The sequence below is a fragment of the Macaca nemestrina genome, chromosome 5, assembly GCF_043159975.1.
Source record: "Macaca nemestrina isolate mMacNem1 chromosome 5, mMacNem.hap1, whole genome shotgun sequence".
NCBI classification, from domain to species: domain Eukaryota; kingdom Metazoa; phylum Chordata; class Mammalia; order Primates; family Cercopithecidae; genus Macaca; species Macaca nemestrina.
Window position 1 is genome coordinate 172,899,761 of NC_092129.1, and position 16,157 is coordinate 172,915,917.

General features: G+C 43.8%; 1 protein-coding gene across 2 annotated transcripts in view; it reads left to right on the forward strand.

Annotated features, from left to right (window-relative positions):
* The window catches only part of LOC105482425 (neural precursor cell expressed, developmentally down-regulated 9), a 124,346-nt gene that overhangs the window by 84,414 nt on the left and 23,775 nt on the right, over window positions 1-16,157 (forward strand). For both annotated transcript variants that reach the window (XM_011742518.2, XM_011742516.3), the window contains exon 2: window positions 11,032-11,478. In XM_011742518.2, the coding sequence (XP_011740820.2) occupies window positions 11,032-11,478 (447 nt within the window). The remainder of the gene's footprint in view (window positions 1-11,031; window positions 11,479-16,157) is intronic.

Below are 16,157 nucleotides of genomic sequence, written 5' to 3' on the forward strand. Positions count from 1 at the left end.
AGGCAAAGCCAGCACACAGAAAATGGCAGTAAAGTGGACTTCTAGACACTCCAGCTACTTCTGAGTCTTTAGTGTCAGGGCACGTCAGTCATCTGTCGATTAGGTTTTTTTTTCCTTTTACTCTTTGGTTCTTGTTACGAGTCATTGTGGCATGACCGAGAGTTTGGCAGGAAATGGGTTCGTGGACCCTCAGTGCGGCGGCGCTAGCACAGCAGCGTGGGCCTAGCAACATGTCGAGCCCTCTTTCCCTTGCGTGCTCCCCTGGGGAAGAAGTCCAGTGTTATCGCCGCTTCCCTGACCCTCTCCACTCAGAGCCCAGCATGACAAGCACACCTTTAAATGGTCTCGAGGAAGGGAATAGCAGAAATGCACGCAACCGGATAGCCTCCTTTCTCTTAATAACCCCTGTCACTGTGGAGCTGGACTTCTAGGCAATCTCACAAAGGCCCAGAGGCCCTGGAATAGATCTCATTTCCTTACAGAGATCACCTTGTCAATTAGAGAACACATACGTTGATTGAATCTAAGATTCTTATCAGTGCCTAGCTCTTTTTCTCCCAAATCGGAAATTCAACCATGGCAGATCCATAATCAAGAAACCTACTTGCATTCCCATCCTTTGTTGTTGGTTTCAAAACTATTTCTTTTTTGTGAGTATGTATCCATGTTTTACAAACCAAAAAAAATGGGACATATGGTCTGACAAAGGAAAGGATATTTGAACCTGGGGACTGCCTGGGAGAGTCCGGAAACACATGGTCACTCTAGAGACTGTCATCAAGAGCTCCCCTTGAGATTAACCCACTGTCGAAGGCATTATCCCACCTCCCTTACAGCAGCCTTTTGCGGGAAACTATCTAAGATGTTGTGGGGTTTTTTTTTGTTTTTTGTTTTTTTAACATTGACTTGTAAATAACAAGGTGCTCCCTTTCCTTTTCTTTACAGAAATAGGCATCTTTAGAAATAAAGCCATGCCCATTTTGAAATATGGACTTGTTTGGAACACCTGAGAGTGTTAAGCAGTGCGGGGGATTTGCATCCAATTGTTCTCGCTTTAAACCTGGCATGGGCGCTCTTGCCTCATAGCCCACGGCACCTGAATCGAGCCTACTGCCTCCCTTATTAAGATCTTAATTACAGACTCAGCTTAGTTCATTGCTGAAGGGAAAGAATTTCATTTCTCTGAAGTGTGTCTGTTTTTTGGTGTGGCAGGTGTAATCATGATGAGATCATTTCTGGTTTTTTTGTTTTTTTGTTTTTCCTGGAGGAATTTTTTTTTCCAGGGAGAGGAATACAGTTCTTAAGACACAATTTCATGAGCTCATCTTGACACACTAATAATATCTGTGCTTTGATTTCACAGAGACCCTTTTTTCTGAAGAAATCAGAGCATTTGGAGTATATAATTTCATGATTCCTCATACTTGTATAAAGAAGAACGTGTCTATTAATATTTATTTTGCAGACAGGGAAACAGAGACACAAAAGGCAGAGATTTGGTGGTCCATTAGTCTTAAAACGTGAGGTCTGAAGCTAGACCCTCCTAATTCAGTCTGGTGTCCATTCCTCTATCCAGGGTTTCTCAACCTTGGCACTATTGACATTGAGGGCCAGGTCATTCTTTGTGGTGAGGGCTGTCCTGTGCACCGTAGGATGTTTAGCAACGTCCCTGGCCATTCTACCCACTAGATACCAGTAACACACGTGTGCATGCATACGCACACGCGCACACACACACACGGTGACAACCAAAAAATGCCACTAAACATTGCCTGTACCCAGAGGGACAAAAATCTCCTAGTTGAGAAGCGGTGGTCTAATCTCTTCTACTCCTTCTGCTTAAAAAATAACTGCCCTACTGGTTTTATGTGACAGAAGAATAAAAATACCCCCATAGAACTGATTGCCATAATTTTATCATTACCGATGTTGAGCTTAATGTAACAGGTCCTAACCAAAAAGCAACTTCCTCTTACAGGCCTAGCCCCAGTTTGTTTCAGCGAATACCACAAAATACTAAGAAGCATAGTTTCATTCAAGTCAAATGTAAAACCCATCAAACCATCTCTAAGGCAACTTTAAAGTATTTCTCTGGCATCTCTCTCTACAATATGTACCTCATCATGGAACATGCATTTAGAGCTGGGTCTTTAAGAAAGCTATTTTATTCTCATAAACTGGTGTAAAACATGTGCGTGTAAGAGCTTGTCTCTCCACCTCGGCACTGAACAATTTCACAATGAGGGTTTTTTGTTCCCTTTGCTCCTGCCACCTTTCCCCTGTCTTCTGAGAAACTGCAGCTTCGAAAATTCTTCCTGAAGAGAGCCTAGCGGCTGCATTGCTGACAGCGTATGACTGTACACACCTCTCAGCCAAGTGTGTGAATCTATTTTCTAAAACTCTCTGAGGACCTCACAAGTGAAGTAGATAATACCAATCAGGCACCAAACCCAGGTCAGGTGACATCTAAAAGAGTTCCAGGGAGGGTGGCATCCCATTTCCATCAGCTCGGTTCTGGCTGGAAGATGGACAAGAGTTGCCAGGATGTGTATGCATCTGTGTTGGTGGATTTAGGTATAACCTTGGGCTGCATAGCTTGGTGAAGGAAGATAAGAGAGATGGGAATGGAAAATAGGAACCTCTTTCTCTTCTTTCAAACACCTTATCAGATGTTATAACTTGTGCATTTTGACTTTGAGAAATGACATCATTTTTGGAAGTATATTGTAATATAGTGGATTGCAGTCTCCTACTCCATTAAAACTTAATTCTTATTTCTCTTCCCTTAGTACCTGGATGTTAGACGGATTTGTCTAGACAGGCAGATAGATATGATCCAGTGCCAACACTGTAATGCTGGCTGAAATCCAGATGGTTGTTTTATTGTTAATAAAATCTATCTTGGGGGTGGGTGGGTGTCAGGCCTTCATCATTATATGGTGCCTGTCAGATTTATCTATGGACGGAACCCTGAAAAGAGTTTGTGCCTGCCCTGCATTTTTGACCCCTTGCCAAGATACTGTACTGAAATCTATCAAAACTGGGCAACCTGGGACAAATGCTTCAAAATTCCAAGGCTTAATAGCAACAGTGCTGACTTCTAAGATGGAGAAGATTCTCAGGAAGGGCATCCTTGTCTGGTGGAAAAAATTCTAGATTAAGAGGTGAGCAAGATGCTAGCTCTGGCTCTGCTGCTAATCTAATAAGAGACCGTCTGGGCTGTAAAATAAGGAGACTGGGTTAGAATGGTTCCTTCTTACTAATCAACTCTGCTCAAGGTATGGGTGACTTCTGGTTCTAATACCTATAAAAAACCTAGGTGTTCTTCCACCTTCTTTTTTTTTTTTTTTTTTTTTGAGACGGAGTCTCGCTCTGTCACCCAGGCTGGAGTGCAATGGTGCGATCTCGGCTCACTGCAACCTCCGCCTCCTGGGTTCAAGCAATTCTCCTGCCTCAGCCTCCTGAGTAACTGAGATTACAGGTGCACGCCGCCATGCCCCACTAATTTTTTGTATTTTAGCAGAGACGGGGTTTCACCATGTTGCCCAGGCTGGTCTCAAACTCCTGAGCTCGAGCAATCTGCCTGCCTTGGCCTCCCAAAGTGCTGGGATTACAGGCGTGAGCCACTGTGCCCGGCCTCCACCTTCTTTAAGACTCTCAGGAGTTGCTTCGGTAAACCCAAAGACGAGTGAAAAATAGAACTCAGCAGTCAAATTCGTCTTCCACCGTGGGCCAGGAAATAATAGAAGCTGACTATAACATTGCACATATACACACATATATGCAATCTGCCTACTAACTTTTTGCCCTAAGATTTTGTTGGTTATACAGTAAACAAATCCTAGCATATGAATGCGTTTGTCCAGCATGAACCCTAAATCAGGCAAGAATACATGGCATTCATTCAAGTGTGGGGAAGGAGAGAAACCCAGCTTTTGAGGGAACCCTTTTTAATTGCACAGCTATGTTGTCCATATCATGTTACCAAATCTCGTCAGATAGAGATTTCTTTCTGAGATCCAAATATCCAAATTTGCAATGAGCATCGGATCTTTTCATCAGCTCTCAAAAAGTACCTTCACTTTGGTATATCAGCCACCAAAATAGTGCTGGGTTCCAAATGATCCCTCATCAGATTGGATTGGCCAATGTGGAAGAGATGTTAAGATTCCCAAACCCTGGATCCACAACCACACACAGGGCGCTGTCCCATAGCACATCCAGGGAGTATTAACAGCGTCTCTTGCCATGCCAAAGAGTACCTTCGGGAGGCAGGTATCTATTGTCACATTTCTGAAACCTTCTCCCACTTAGACATGCTCAAAAGAGAAATCTATAGCTAAAGTTCACAAAGCTGGAAACTCTAAGAAAACTTGAGAACTCAGGACAGAGTGAATGATGTCAAGATTCAGAGAGGGTCCAAGATACTCACGTAAGCTTTGTAACCATCATAGGGGTCTAAAAGAAGCACTTTACAGAAAATAAAAATTACTGCCTGAAATGCAATCTGGGTGACAGAGGAGTCCTTGGTGGGAAATGCTGAACACCCCTCACCAGTGAGCAGAAGGATGACGGGGATTAGTGGGACAAAGTGGGGTCCTGCTCTTGCCTTTCTGTGAGCTCGTTCAGCTCACCTAGTGAAAAGTGTGTCAGAACACAGTCAGCAAATAGTACTGGGAAAAAAATTATCATATCATAGCATATCTTACATCATATCATAACTTATCATATCTTCTGTCTCCTGAATGTGAAAGTTTCATGTCTGCAACTTCATAATCTCAAGAGGAACCAACTCAAAAAATTCAACATTCCAGATCTTCAGATGCAAGAACCTAAGTGTAAACCAAGTATTCTGAGAATTAAAATCCTGACACTTATAGATATCCATGTTTTCTGACTATGGCTGTTTCCTTCTTTGGGGAAAGCCCACATCCCCCTCTATCCCAAAGGTGATGATGGGAAGGAGAGGAGAAATGTAGCCAAAATGGTTTGCAGTCCTCAGACCAAAGCTGGTTTTCATCAGTATGCACAAAAGCACGTGAGCCTTTCTCTTCCCCGTTGTGCCCCGAGACTGACCTTGACAATGTTCATCCCTCAGCCGCCTGCCTTAGGATTGACTTCCTTGATGATGGCCATTTCCTTGAACGTGTCTGTTTCTCAGGGTCTGTCCTCTGCATGCATTTGTGCATGCAGGCACGCAAACCCACAAAAGTCCAGGCTAAAATTCTGGGGGATTGGGTACAGGAAAATAATGTCATTGAGAATGGGGCAACCCTGAAGCCATGGCAGGATCTCCTGCATGACAAATATAGAATGAAGTAAAAATAATCAGAGGAAGCCAGGCCATTGATGATGCTATCGGTCTTAGTGGGCTGATACACCAGACATAGTGTCTCATTTCTCTTAAAAGGACCGCATGAGTGATCATGGAAACTACAAGTCACACCTCTCCATATATGGAAAAGCAGATTGTTTCTCTGACATAGGAGTAATAAGCTTTCTTGACATTTTGATAGCAGTGAGGGAAGGAAAAAAAAGCAGGGAGCAGTTGGAGGTGGGGTGAGGGGTAGAAGTCATCATGTGACCTAGAGTTCTCTGTACCCGTGTTCTGGTCAACTGTACAGTATTTTCTTCCTTCTCCTCAGGCATAGCTTGGGAACCAGGAACAGCAGAACCCAAGTGGTCTGGCAAAGTGTCTGAATGGTGCTCTGTCACCTAGTGCCAAAAGCAGATTGCTACACTGAAGGGAGAAAAGCTCTTAAAAGAGACCATTGTGCTTAATCTCACTGGGATGGTCAGTTCCTCTTGGCCTTCCTGTTTGCTCCGTAGTTGCAAACACTAGTTTCAGGGGGGTCAGGCTACCGATCTGCGTCATTATCCTGTTTTAATAGGGAGGGGCAGGCACTTTCCTGCTGTCTGTCTCCCACAGTCTCTGGCTGTGAGGCTTGAGTGACTTGGATATGACATTTCTCTTTCTGGTTCATTCATTTTCCCCACTTCCATCTGAAAATTCTAACCAAATGTCTTGCTGAACTCTTTAAGTAAAACAATTTCACCCTCCCTGCAGACAATAAGGAAATCAGAGTCCAGAATCTATTTCAACTTAGTAAACATTTAATGAGTCTATATTTCGTTTTGGATACGAGGGTAAAGTTCTGGAAATGCAAAAGGAATTTGCATGTCTGAACTTAAGGAGTTCACAGTCTTGAACAGGACAATCCAAGTTGTACTGTAAAGAAATAGTATGATCGAGAACTGGGAAGGGAAACAGCCTTTGGATAGATATGCAGTCTGGTTAAATGGAAGATGGGTTTTGAGGGAGGAAGAAGTTTAATGCAGGAAAGCCAACTGGGAAGCAATCTCTGTGCTACAGAAAACAACAAAAAAAAAAGTTGCTAAGAACCTGAATAAAGGGTGGCAGTGAGGTGGAAAGCAGGGCCCCACGGATGGGTTGCAGGTCATGAAGAGACATAACAAACCTCTGCGGCTCCTTCTGGGCAGCTGTATGCATGCTGTTAACCAAGCAAAGCAAAGCAGGAGAAAAAGGTGTTTACACTTGCTTTTAGAGAGGAAGATGCCCATTAGACTGCATATAAGGGACTGGAGTGCAGAAGAAATATCCAGCAAAAACGATGGCTTTAGGAAATATCTGTGTGTTCAGATGCCATCCCATAGATGAGATTCCCTCTAGAGAGTAAGCACATAGTTGAGAGGAGGAAAGTGCAAAGGAGAAATCTCTTTGGAACATGATTACTTTAGGGATGGGAAAAAGATTTAGTCTCCGATGGAGAATAAGGATGAGAGTGGTCAAGAGAAGAGGGAGAACTAAAAAGTGGTATCGTGGAGGTCAGAAGAAGACAGTTTCAAGGAAGCTTGGGGTGGGGATCAAGGCTAGAGGCTGCTACAATCAGGGTTCCCTCAGATAGGGCTCATGATCCCAAATGCTGGTTTCCAATCCTGATTAGAGCCACAGCTTGTGTTGCACCTGCATTTCACTTGACTAAATTCTGTCCTAATTCTGGACCTGAAGACAAAAGGCCTGAATTCCTATCTCAGCTCTAAGACTTTCTTGCCAGGTGACTTGGCAAATCATTAACTTCTTGAGGCTCATTTTTTTCTTTTGTAAAGTAAAAGGGTTGGACGGTAATTGTTTAAAGTTCCTTCTGGCTTTCAAGTTCTGTGCCCTAACTGTTTTGGCATTTTGCCAAGCTCTAGCTGCACTGCTAACTGCCAGCCACTGGAGACTAACCATCCAACTGAATATAGAGTTACATAGTTCTCTTATCTCTCCTTGATTTGTTTCTGTGTTGACCTTCCCTACCCTGGAGATAAATATCCAAGGTGGTGGGGCAGGCAGGAGAAAGCGTAGATCTTGAGGAGACGAAACTGCTTCTCTGGGGTTTTTCTAAGATAGCAGATCATCAGTTTCTGACTTTATGGCCTCAAAGAATCACACCTTTGCACTGAAGGAGAGGGTCCCTCCACCTCCTTGCCAGAAGAATTCATTCTTGATTTTCCTACTTACGAGTGATGTGCACTTTTGAATGAGATGGTTTATGGTCCAGCTGAAATTCATTTGACTGTTAAGGTCTTACTGAAACCTTGTGCCAACACCAAATCTTTTCAAAAGCCCAACTCCTGCCCCATGCCTTTCCCTGCTTGCTGATGTATTATCTGTGTTGGAATCTGATGAGATTTATCCATAATTTATCAAGTAGTATCATTATTAATACGTTGTCTTAGAAGTTCCCTTGAATGCAACCAATGGTTTCACTATTGCTGTTTGTAGGCAGATACTCAACAAGAGGTTGCAGTGACAAGAACTCATTCATAATTCAGAAATATACTGCTTTGAGATAACAGTTCTTCTGAAATGTAATCGTGAGTGAGATAAATATCAGATAGGTATAAAACATACATAATAGCATCATTAGAATAGGACCAAGCCTGGACTGCGAATGGAGAGGAGGCAAGGCGGAGAGGGAGCCTGAAGCCCAAGGGCCATCTAGCAATTAATTAAAACATCACCATAGCTTACCAAGGACCAGGAAACTAAGGCCCGAAGGGGAGCTTTTGCCTGGCAAAGTAACACAGCTAGAACCAAAGACCCCAAATATCCAATCTATTCCATAGACATGAAAAGAAGAACCAGTCCTCTTCAGTACTTTATCATATAATGGAACTAAGCCCAGTAACAAGGACGCTGTGTGGCTGAGCTAAGGTGGCTTAAAGTTCTGGAAAGAGGATTAAACTGAAAGAGCGCAATTCTCTTTCCATCGCTGCCAACAGTGTGGCCGTGGGCAAATGATAGGCCACCCCAGACCCATTTCATCATCTGTGACTCAAGGGCATTGTGTCCAGGTGTCTCTAAAGGTCTCTGGAGCTGTAAGCTTCAGTTTAGGAGAGTGGTTGGATGTAGACATTGACTCTCTGTAGCTTGCACAGATATTAAATAACTCATACTCCTGTTCAGCCAAGGCTGAGAATATGTATCAGTGTGTGAACAGGTGTGAGACTAGTGCCGGGGTCCTGGCTACTAACAGCAGTGTCAAGCTGTGCCTGAAACCTAATCTCTATGGGCTCTGAGGAGGACCGCTGGGAAGTCCTGACCACCCGTCCGGAGGACTCACCTGCGGTGCCTACATCAGCCCAGACTGTGGGGCTCTGAGAGTTTTCCCCGAAAAGCAGCTCACAGGCCGGTGTGGAAACATTAGCCGGCTGCTCACCAGGTGGTAAGAAGGTTACTGGGACAGGAGACAAAGAACGCCCAGGACGACTCTCGCACGGGGATTTCTATCTGCCTCTGATCAATCATGCTCCGGTGATCCACTTCAGTACCTCATGGTGCTCTTGGAGTTGGAAGTGGCCCAGTTCCGAATGCTTTGAGCTGATTTATGCTGATTAGATCTGTAGCCCTTTGCCTTTCTACTGTTTTCTGTTTCTCTTCTTTCCCTTCTTTGTAGCCAATATAATTGCACAGCTACCAACCCCCAGCTCTCATACAACTGGCCCGACTCTGTTACTTCTGATTTCATGTAGAGGCTTCCCGATTGCTGAATGGGCCCAGAATAAAGGGACGGACAGAGGCCAGAGTGGTCAGCTCTCTCCCCACTTAATAATCTCAGTACAACTCTGGTGGAATCATTTCATGGAGGTCATTTTAGTAAAAGGACCAGAATCTTGTCCTCTATAACTCTGTAATTTCTCTTGTGAAATACAGAACACCCAAAAGATGGGAGAAGAGAAACAGAGGCAATTTTAGGATTATGACACCATCCTTAAACGGTTCCATGAACAGGATAAACTGCTGCCTGATTTTATCTTTATGTATGTGAACTTTTAATTGTTAGATGAAACCCAACGCCTCCTGGAATATTAACTACCCAGTGAATCCTTCCCTTGAAACACACAGTCCTTAGTCTCCCTCTAGCTTCCGTGGCCACTCACCTTTCTGTGTCCCACACTTCCTGGATCTCATAACTATCAAGAAAAAGGACTTCAACCTTATTCTTGAAGAGTATCACAAAGCTTCCTGAGGACTGTCCTCTATGTTTATCTCCTTTAATTGCCCTGGCTAAGAGGAACCTGGCTCACAGCAGCAGAACTGGACCTTCCCAACTACTGAATAGAGGGCAGATCCCTTCCATTGCACAGCCCTCCAGAGTGGAAAATGCGCACAACCCGTGGCAATGGGGCTGGCACAGGGGGACGTGAGTGGTGCAAGTCAGCCTCAAAGAAATGAAAAGCTCGAGGCTGAATGATCAAGTCCACGTCGCTAGAGAAGAAAACAGAGGGCAAAAGTCCAGACAACCTCAGCCGAAAATCCCACGAATACGTCATGGTATGAAATAAAGTCACGAACCTGCCCCATCCAATCTGCAATCCCTTCTTCCATAAATGAGCCCCACCTCAATGACATTAAGTGCATCCAAACATCTTAACAAAGCACTAGAGATCACTTTTAGTGTTCCGAGGGCTTGTGCTGAATCAACAACGTCCCCGACTTCTCTGTGCTCTGGGAAGGGGGCAGGCATGCGGGAATGGCTGCCCGCGTGCTGGGAAACTTTACTAATGCCAAGAAATGAAATCTTCCCAGCCTTTGAAAGGCCTCCAAGAATGTCAGCACGTACCGCCTGCCCACTCTCTGCTGAATGCCTACTTTGGCTGTCTGCTTAGTACTGAATGTGCCAGACAGGCCTTCATACAAAGACGGAGAGTGTGTTGGACCCATGAAAGGGGAAGGCACAGCTTTTCCAATGTGAATGGCGAGATTCAAGAAGTAGGTGACGAAAGGGGAGGGTGAGGAGGGGCCCTCAGGAAAGGTATGCATAAAAGACCGAAAGAGAAGAGTTGGCATCCTCCTACGTGTTAATAAATTCATTGTCAAAGCTGGAGATGTAGATGACTGCCGGCCTGTGCTCCATGCTTGATGGCATGTCTGTATGCCTTGCTTGTAGATTCTCTCTGGATCGGAGGCTCCTGTCATCTGAGAACAAGAATTTCTAAGCCCTGCCAAGGCATATATATGTGGACTTCTGTTGATTTTTCAACTCCAAATATAAATGCTATTTGTACTGTGTTATTTGGGATTTTTCTTTTACTCTTTTCACCTCCAGTATAGAACAATATTGAGAAATGTTCATTGTTGTACATCTGAAGATCTTGGGATTTTTTTTTCCCTTAAGCTCACTTTAAAAAAGGAAGAAAAACATTTTGAATAGTGAACCATGCTCTAACTCTGTAACAGTGCTACTCATAATTCCTTGGCACGGCATCTCCTGCTAGAGGAAAGAACTCTTCTGGTGTTTTGAGCTTTTCCAAGGAGGCAGTCTGATGTCACTGGTGGCAGATGCAGTGTGTATATATCTGTCTTTTGTCTGCACCATCTGTTTTTCTCCTTACAGTCTATTGTTCAGATTTATGCTTCTCTCTTTCCAGGAAGTGTGCCTTTCCATAAGAGCACAGGCCTCAGGTGCTAAAGGGATTGACCCAATATTCTAACACGGTTTCCTTCTCTTCCTTCTTTCCTAGAATCTTATGGCAAGGGCCTTATATGACAATGTCCCAGAGTGTGCTGAGGAACTGGCCTTTCGCAAGGGAGACATCCTGACCGTCATAGAGCAGAACACAGGGGGACTGGAAGGATGGTGGCTGTGCTCCTTACATGGTCGACAAGGCATTGTCCCAGGCAACCGGGTGAAGCTTCTGATTGGTCCTGTGCAGGAGACCACCTCCAGTCACGACCAGCCTGCCTCTGGACTGATGCAGCAGACCTTTGGCCAACAGAAGCTCTATCAAGTGCCAAACCCACAGGCTGCTCCCCGAGACACCATCTACCAAGTGCCACCTTCCTACCAAAATCAGGGAATTTACCAAGTCCCCACTGGCCATGGCACCCAAGAACAAGAGGTATATCAGGTGCCACCATCAGTGCAGAGAAGCATTGGGGGAACCAGTGGGCCCCACGTGGGTAAAAAGGTGAGTAAGTCACTAACTAAATCTTTGTTCCTACTTATTTTTTTTTCCCATTGCACTTGGAGCATTTGGAAATGTTCCCAAAATAATAACTTGAAGCTGCCAAGAAGTAGATATAACCAATACCTTAGCTCGGGTATCATGTATGCATGATTTTGCCATTCATCCATTATTCAGCAAAACCTCTTTGAACTACCACGTGCTGAGTATGGTTGATTTCCAGCCCTCCTAAGTTCCTGTGTCATCCTGGGTTACATGGGTTGTTAAACTCTTTCTCTCCATCTTTCTCACACATTAGCTTCTAAGCCTTCATTCTGTGCTCAAATAGTTTCCTATCTTTTCTGTTTCTTCATGGAGTGGAACAGACACCAAATCTCATACAAGCCTGATGATGCAACAAGGATCCTCCCTTGGCCAAAAGCTGAATCATGACCTCGGTGGCCTGGCTGAACAAGGAACCCACCCAAAGTAGTGAGAGTGAGGAAACTGGGAGTAGGTCATGCTGACCAACTCATTCTGTAGAGCTGTCAGCTTAGTTTGACTCATTTAAAATGCATAGATACTAGTGGAATTGGAATGAAGCTGTCCTCCTGTCCTTCAAGTCATTCTTATAATAATGCCTGAGGCAGTGGGTGAAAACAGTGGAACTTGGATATTTAAGAAGAAATTAATTTAAAAATACAGTGTGGGGGGCTCTGCAACACCCTGTATAATCCCAAATACTTTAGCAATTTGAGGTCAATAGAAATTCACTAATTGAACAATGAATGTTGAGCACCTAATATATTTTTGATGCTTGTGATACAGTGATTAATTAAAGATAAACAAAGCCCTGGTGATGCTTACATTGCCGTGGGGGAGACGGAAGCAACCAAGAGAATGCTAGGTGGGGACACGTGCTATCAGGAAAATAATGTCAGTGGACTGATCGGGGTAATATCCACAACCAAGATGATGCTTATGTGAACATCACAAGGGAGGGATTTCCTCTTTCATTTACTGGCAAATTCCAATGGGTCCTGCAAGGTTTGGTATTAGGAATGAACCAATTTAACTGGGTAAGAAGATATCCCTGAATTACAAGAGGAAAGATGCAATTACATAACCAGAAAGAGCTTGTTGACCCTTAGAACACTAGCTATAGATCTGCCCTGTCCCAAGTAAATCTAATATGAAGTCTGATCTTACAAACCTCTGTAAATTAGGGAGTATCTATTTGATGCTATTAGAATCCTCGGTTGAAAAAACAAAGGATTCCTTTAAACAACGAAAGCACGAATGCATTTTTGGGTGCATGGAAAGAGGCAGCCTAGAGACCCAGGATCAGGATAGTGCCGAAAACCCTTGGTGTTTGGCAGGGGATGTGCCAGGGCCACCCTCCTGCCCTCCCCATCCTGGCCATGTTACCACCCCAGACCCTGACTGTGCGGGTGGATTCCTTTAAACAACCAAAGCACTAATGCATTTTTGAATCACCTTTTATATAAAAAGCATGTTTTACAAAATACTTCTCAAGAGCACACATGTGGCATGAGCTGAGTGTATGTTCCTTAAGAGGGATTCCTCAAGGGTGGTGCACAGCTTTTAGACTTGTACTGCCCATGACAACGATGCCGGCCTAGAGGTGATAAACTGACCTGTGGCTTTTCAGTCTTCCTTGTCCTGGGAATTGTAGATTCAAAGGGAAAACGAAACCTGGCCTCTATCTCCAGAGGGGAAAAAAACAGTTGAAAGGTGTAACTATAAATAAATAACTTCTCTCATTCTTAGTCCTGGTTGTTTGCACCTTAAAAATAGCTCTCCCACATCTGAGCCAGTGAGGCAGATGGGGAGGCCAGAACAGGAAATGCTTGGCGGAGAGGTGGTGGGCTCTAAACTTTCATCACGGTTGACTTTGGCAGGAAGGTAGCGTGTTTTCCTTTTTAGACCCAACCTTTTCAGCTCCAAGTGGGAGAAGCCTAAGCCTTCAGACTTCTTCCCCTTGTGTCTGCTGGGACTGCCCTGCAGGCTTTCCCCATGGCTCCCTGTCCTTCCAGAGGGCAGAAATTTGGACTCATCTTTCCTTGGATTGATGTCAAAGGGCTTGGGTGCTGGGGTGACCCTCAGGCACTCACATTCCATGTTTTGTTTTACTTTAAGTCTACACTCAGTAGAACATTTTTTGTTTAGCAAAAGGTAGATGAGTCCTGCAGGAGGAAATCAGCTTCTGAAAATGCCCTGTGCCAGCCCTTCCAGGAGTTGCAGCCAGGGCTGAAGAGTAGGTCATGCCTGAAGCATCACACAGTCAGGGTCTGGGGTAGTGACATGGCCAGGATGGGGAGGGCAAGAGGGTGGCCCTGGCACCTTCCCTGCCAAATACCAAGGGCTTCTCCACAGTATCCTGATCCTGGGTCTCTAGGCTGCCTCTCTCCATGTACCCTAGACCAGTGGTTCACACCCGTGGGAGTGTGGTTGCCTCTTCCTTTCTTTTTACTCCCTTCCTCACTTCTCTTCTCTCTCTCTCTCTCTCTCTCCCCCTCGCCGTCCTTCCCTCCTTCCCTCTTCCTTCTTTCCTCCTTTCCTCTGTTCCTTCCTTTCTTTCATAGTGGAGATGGCTTATCTGCTAGGAGGTGATTTTAGCCTTCCTGGCAATTGCAACTGCTTTAAAAAACATCTGTCAACATCTTCCTGGGTATAGGATATTCTCAGTGGGTGGGAATCGTTTTAATGACTTAAGCCTAGGCCCTAAGCGATAATCCCAGCGCACTGGGGATCAGGCGTGGCTTATTCATTTTTCTGAGTTTGCATTTTAGCAGTTTTACTGACTTGCTTAATGAAGCAATTTGCTCATTTTCTCTTTAAATTTTTCATCTGTAAGATAATGGTGAGCCCAGAACTAGATATGCTTGATAGTTTAAGCTATGGTCTTTAAAAGCTCTTGAATAATAAAATGAGGAGACAGTGGAATCTTATTCTGAACCACCAGGGTGGGGTTTAAAAACGTTAATGGGCATAGAATCACCCCTAGAGGTAGGGACAGTGAATTTAAATGCAGATTCCCAGGTCTTTCCCTCAGAGAAGCTAATCCAGTAGGTCTGGTTTGGGGCCCAGGAATCTGCATCTTATTGAGCTCCTTGCATAGTTTTGGGGGTGGTGGCCTAGGACTAGATCTCGAGAAACATTGTAAAGGGACCATGAAGGAGCTGGGACATGTTCCAATCTGATTATGATTTGGGACTTTCCATAGTTCAAAATTCCCTTGATATTGCTACAGACTGTGGGCTTCATAAGTTTTATCCAGCACTGCTTTGTTCTACTAATGAATCACTTAAGGAAAAAACAAACAAACAAACAAACAAACCAAAGAAACAGTGCATTCTGCCTTCTATTACTTCAACTTTGCTCTTGGAAAGTCCAACCTCTATCCACCCTCTTTTATCCCCTCCACACTAACTGACATTCATCACTTATTAAATCAGCATTTAGAGAAAGAAATATGTCATAAAATCCCCACCCTTTTAGGAAACAAGCAGACAGCATGAGAACTGTGGAGAGAGTAAGGCCTTCAGGGTTCAGCTGATGCCGGGTTGTTTCTCCATAGCTGTATATCCTTTGTTAAGTTACCGACCATCTCTAAGCCTTGGTTTCTTCATCTGTTTTATGGGAACGATCCTAACTACTTCATAGGGCTGTCATGAGAATTAAATGGAAGTATACATAGAAGGTCCCTGACTCAGTGCTTAGCATGGCAGGGTCTTAAAAGAATGCATTCCCTTCACCTTGCATTTCCTTTCTCAGAGTTTATTTTCTACTACATCAGCCCTGTTGTGTTTCTTACTACACACCGAAGGTACAAGTGCTTCCTTGCTAACACATATGCTGTGCTTTTTGAGTGTGTGGCTTTCTCTTTGGTTCTACAAGAATTCTGCAAAGCATGGAAAAAAAACTCTCCAAGTTATCTGAAAACCATATACGCTGACACCTTTACTTAATTTCATTGGTCGTTTTCACTCTGGGTTTTATGCACAGGGCCGTTTTATCCATTAGGCATTGTAGGCAACATGCCCAGTGCCTATAAGAATGTTTGAGAGCTGAATAAAAGATCTTTTGGCTCCAAAATATGAAACACAAAAACTGCAAAACAGAAACTAATAAACATTTAGGCCAATGTCTAGGAAACCATATTATGTCTACCCCATTAATTGTTCTATTTAGGGCTCATAACTATTTCATCATATTAGAAAATAATATGTAGGTTATATTTTTCTCACTTTGCAAAGATTTCTAAATATGCATCGTGATTGCCAAGAACCCATAGGCAATCCTAAATTAAATGAGTTACTCATAGTCAAATAATTTGAAAAGCTGAATTATAAAAGAAGAAAAAAGTTTTCAATTTTTAACAGCAAAAGTTGTACTTAATATGGGATTATGGTTTGGGGTAAATGAAACCTACAAATGTTCAAAACCAAAAGCCTAAAAAGATCTAAAATCGTCTCATTTCTCTGCTTCAAAGATCAGTGAAATTGTCACCTGAGCTCATTCATTTCACGGTTGATCTGCATGGGAAATTATGTGTGCTTCTCTGATTATTCTTTGGATGTGTCGCTTTTATTCTAACTGCTGGAACTATTTGTTGTACCTCTTTCTGAAGATCAGTTTGGGGCTAAATTACAAGCTCCATCAACTCAGGGGCCATGGCT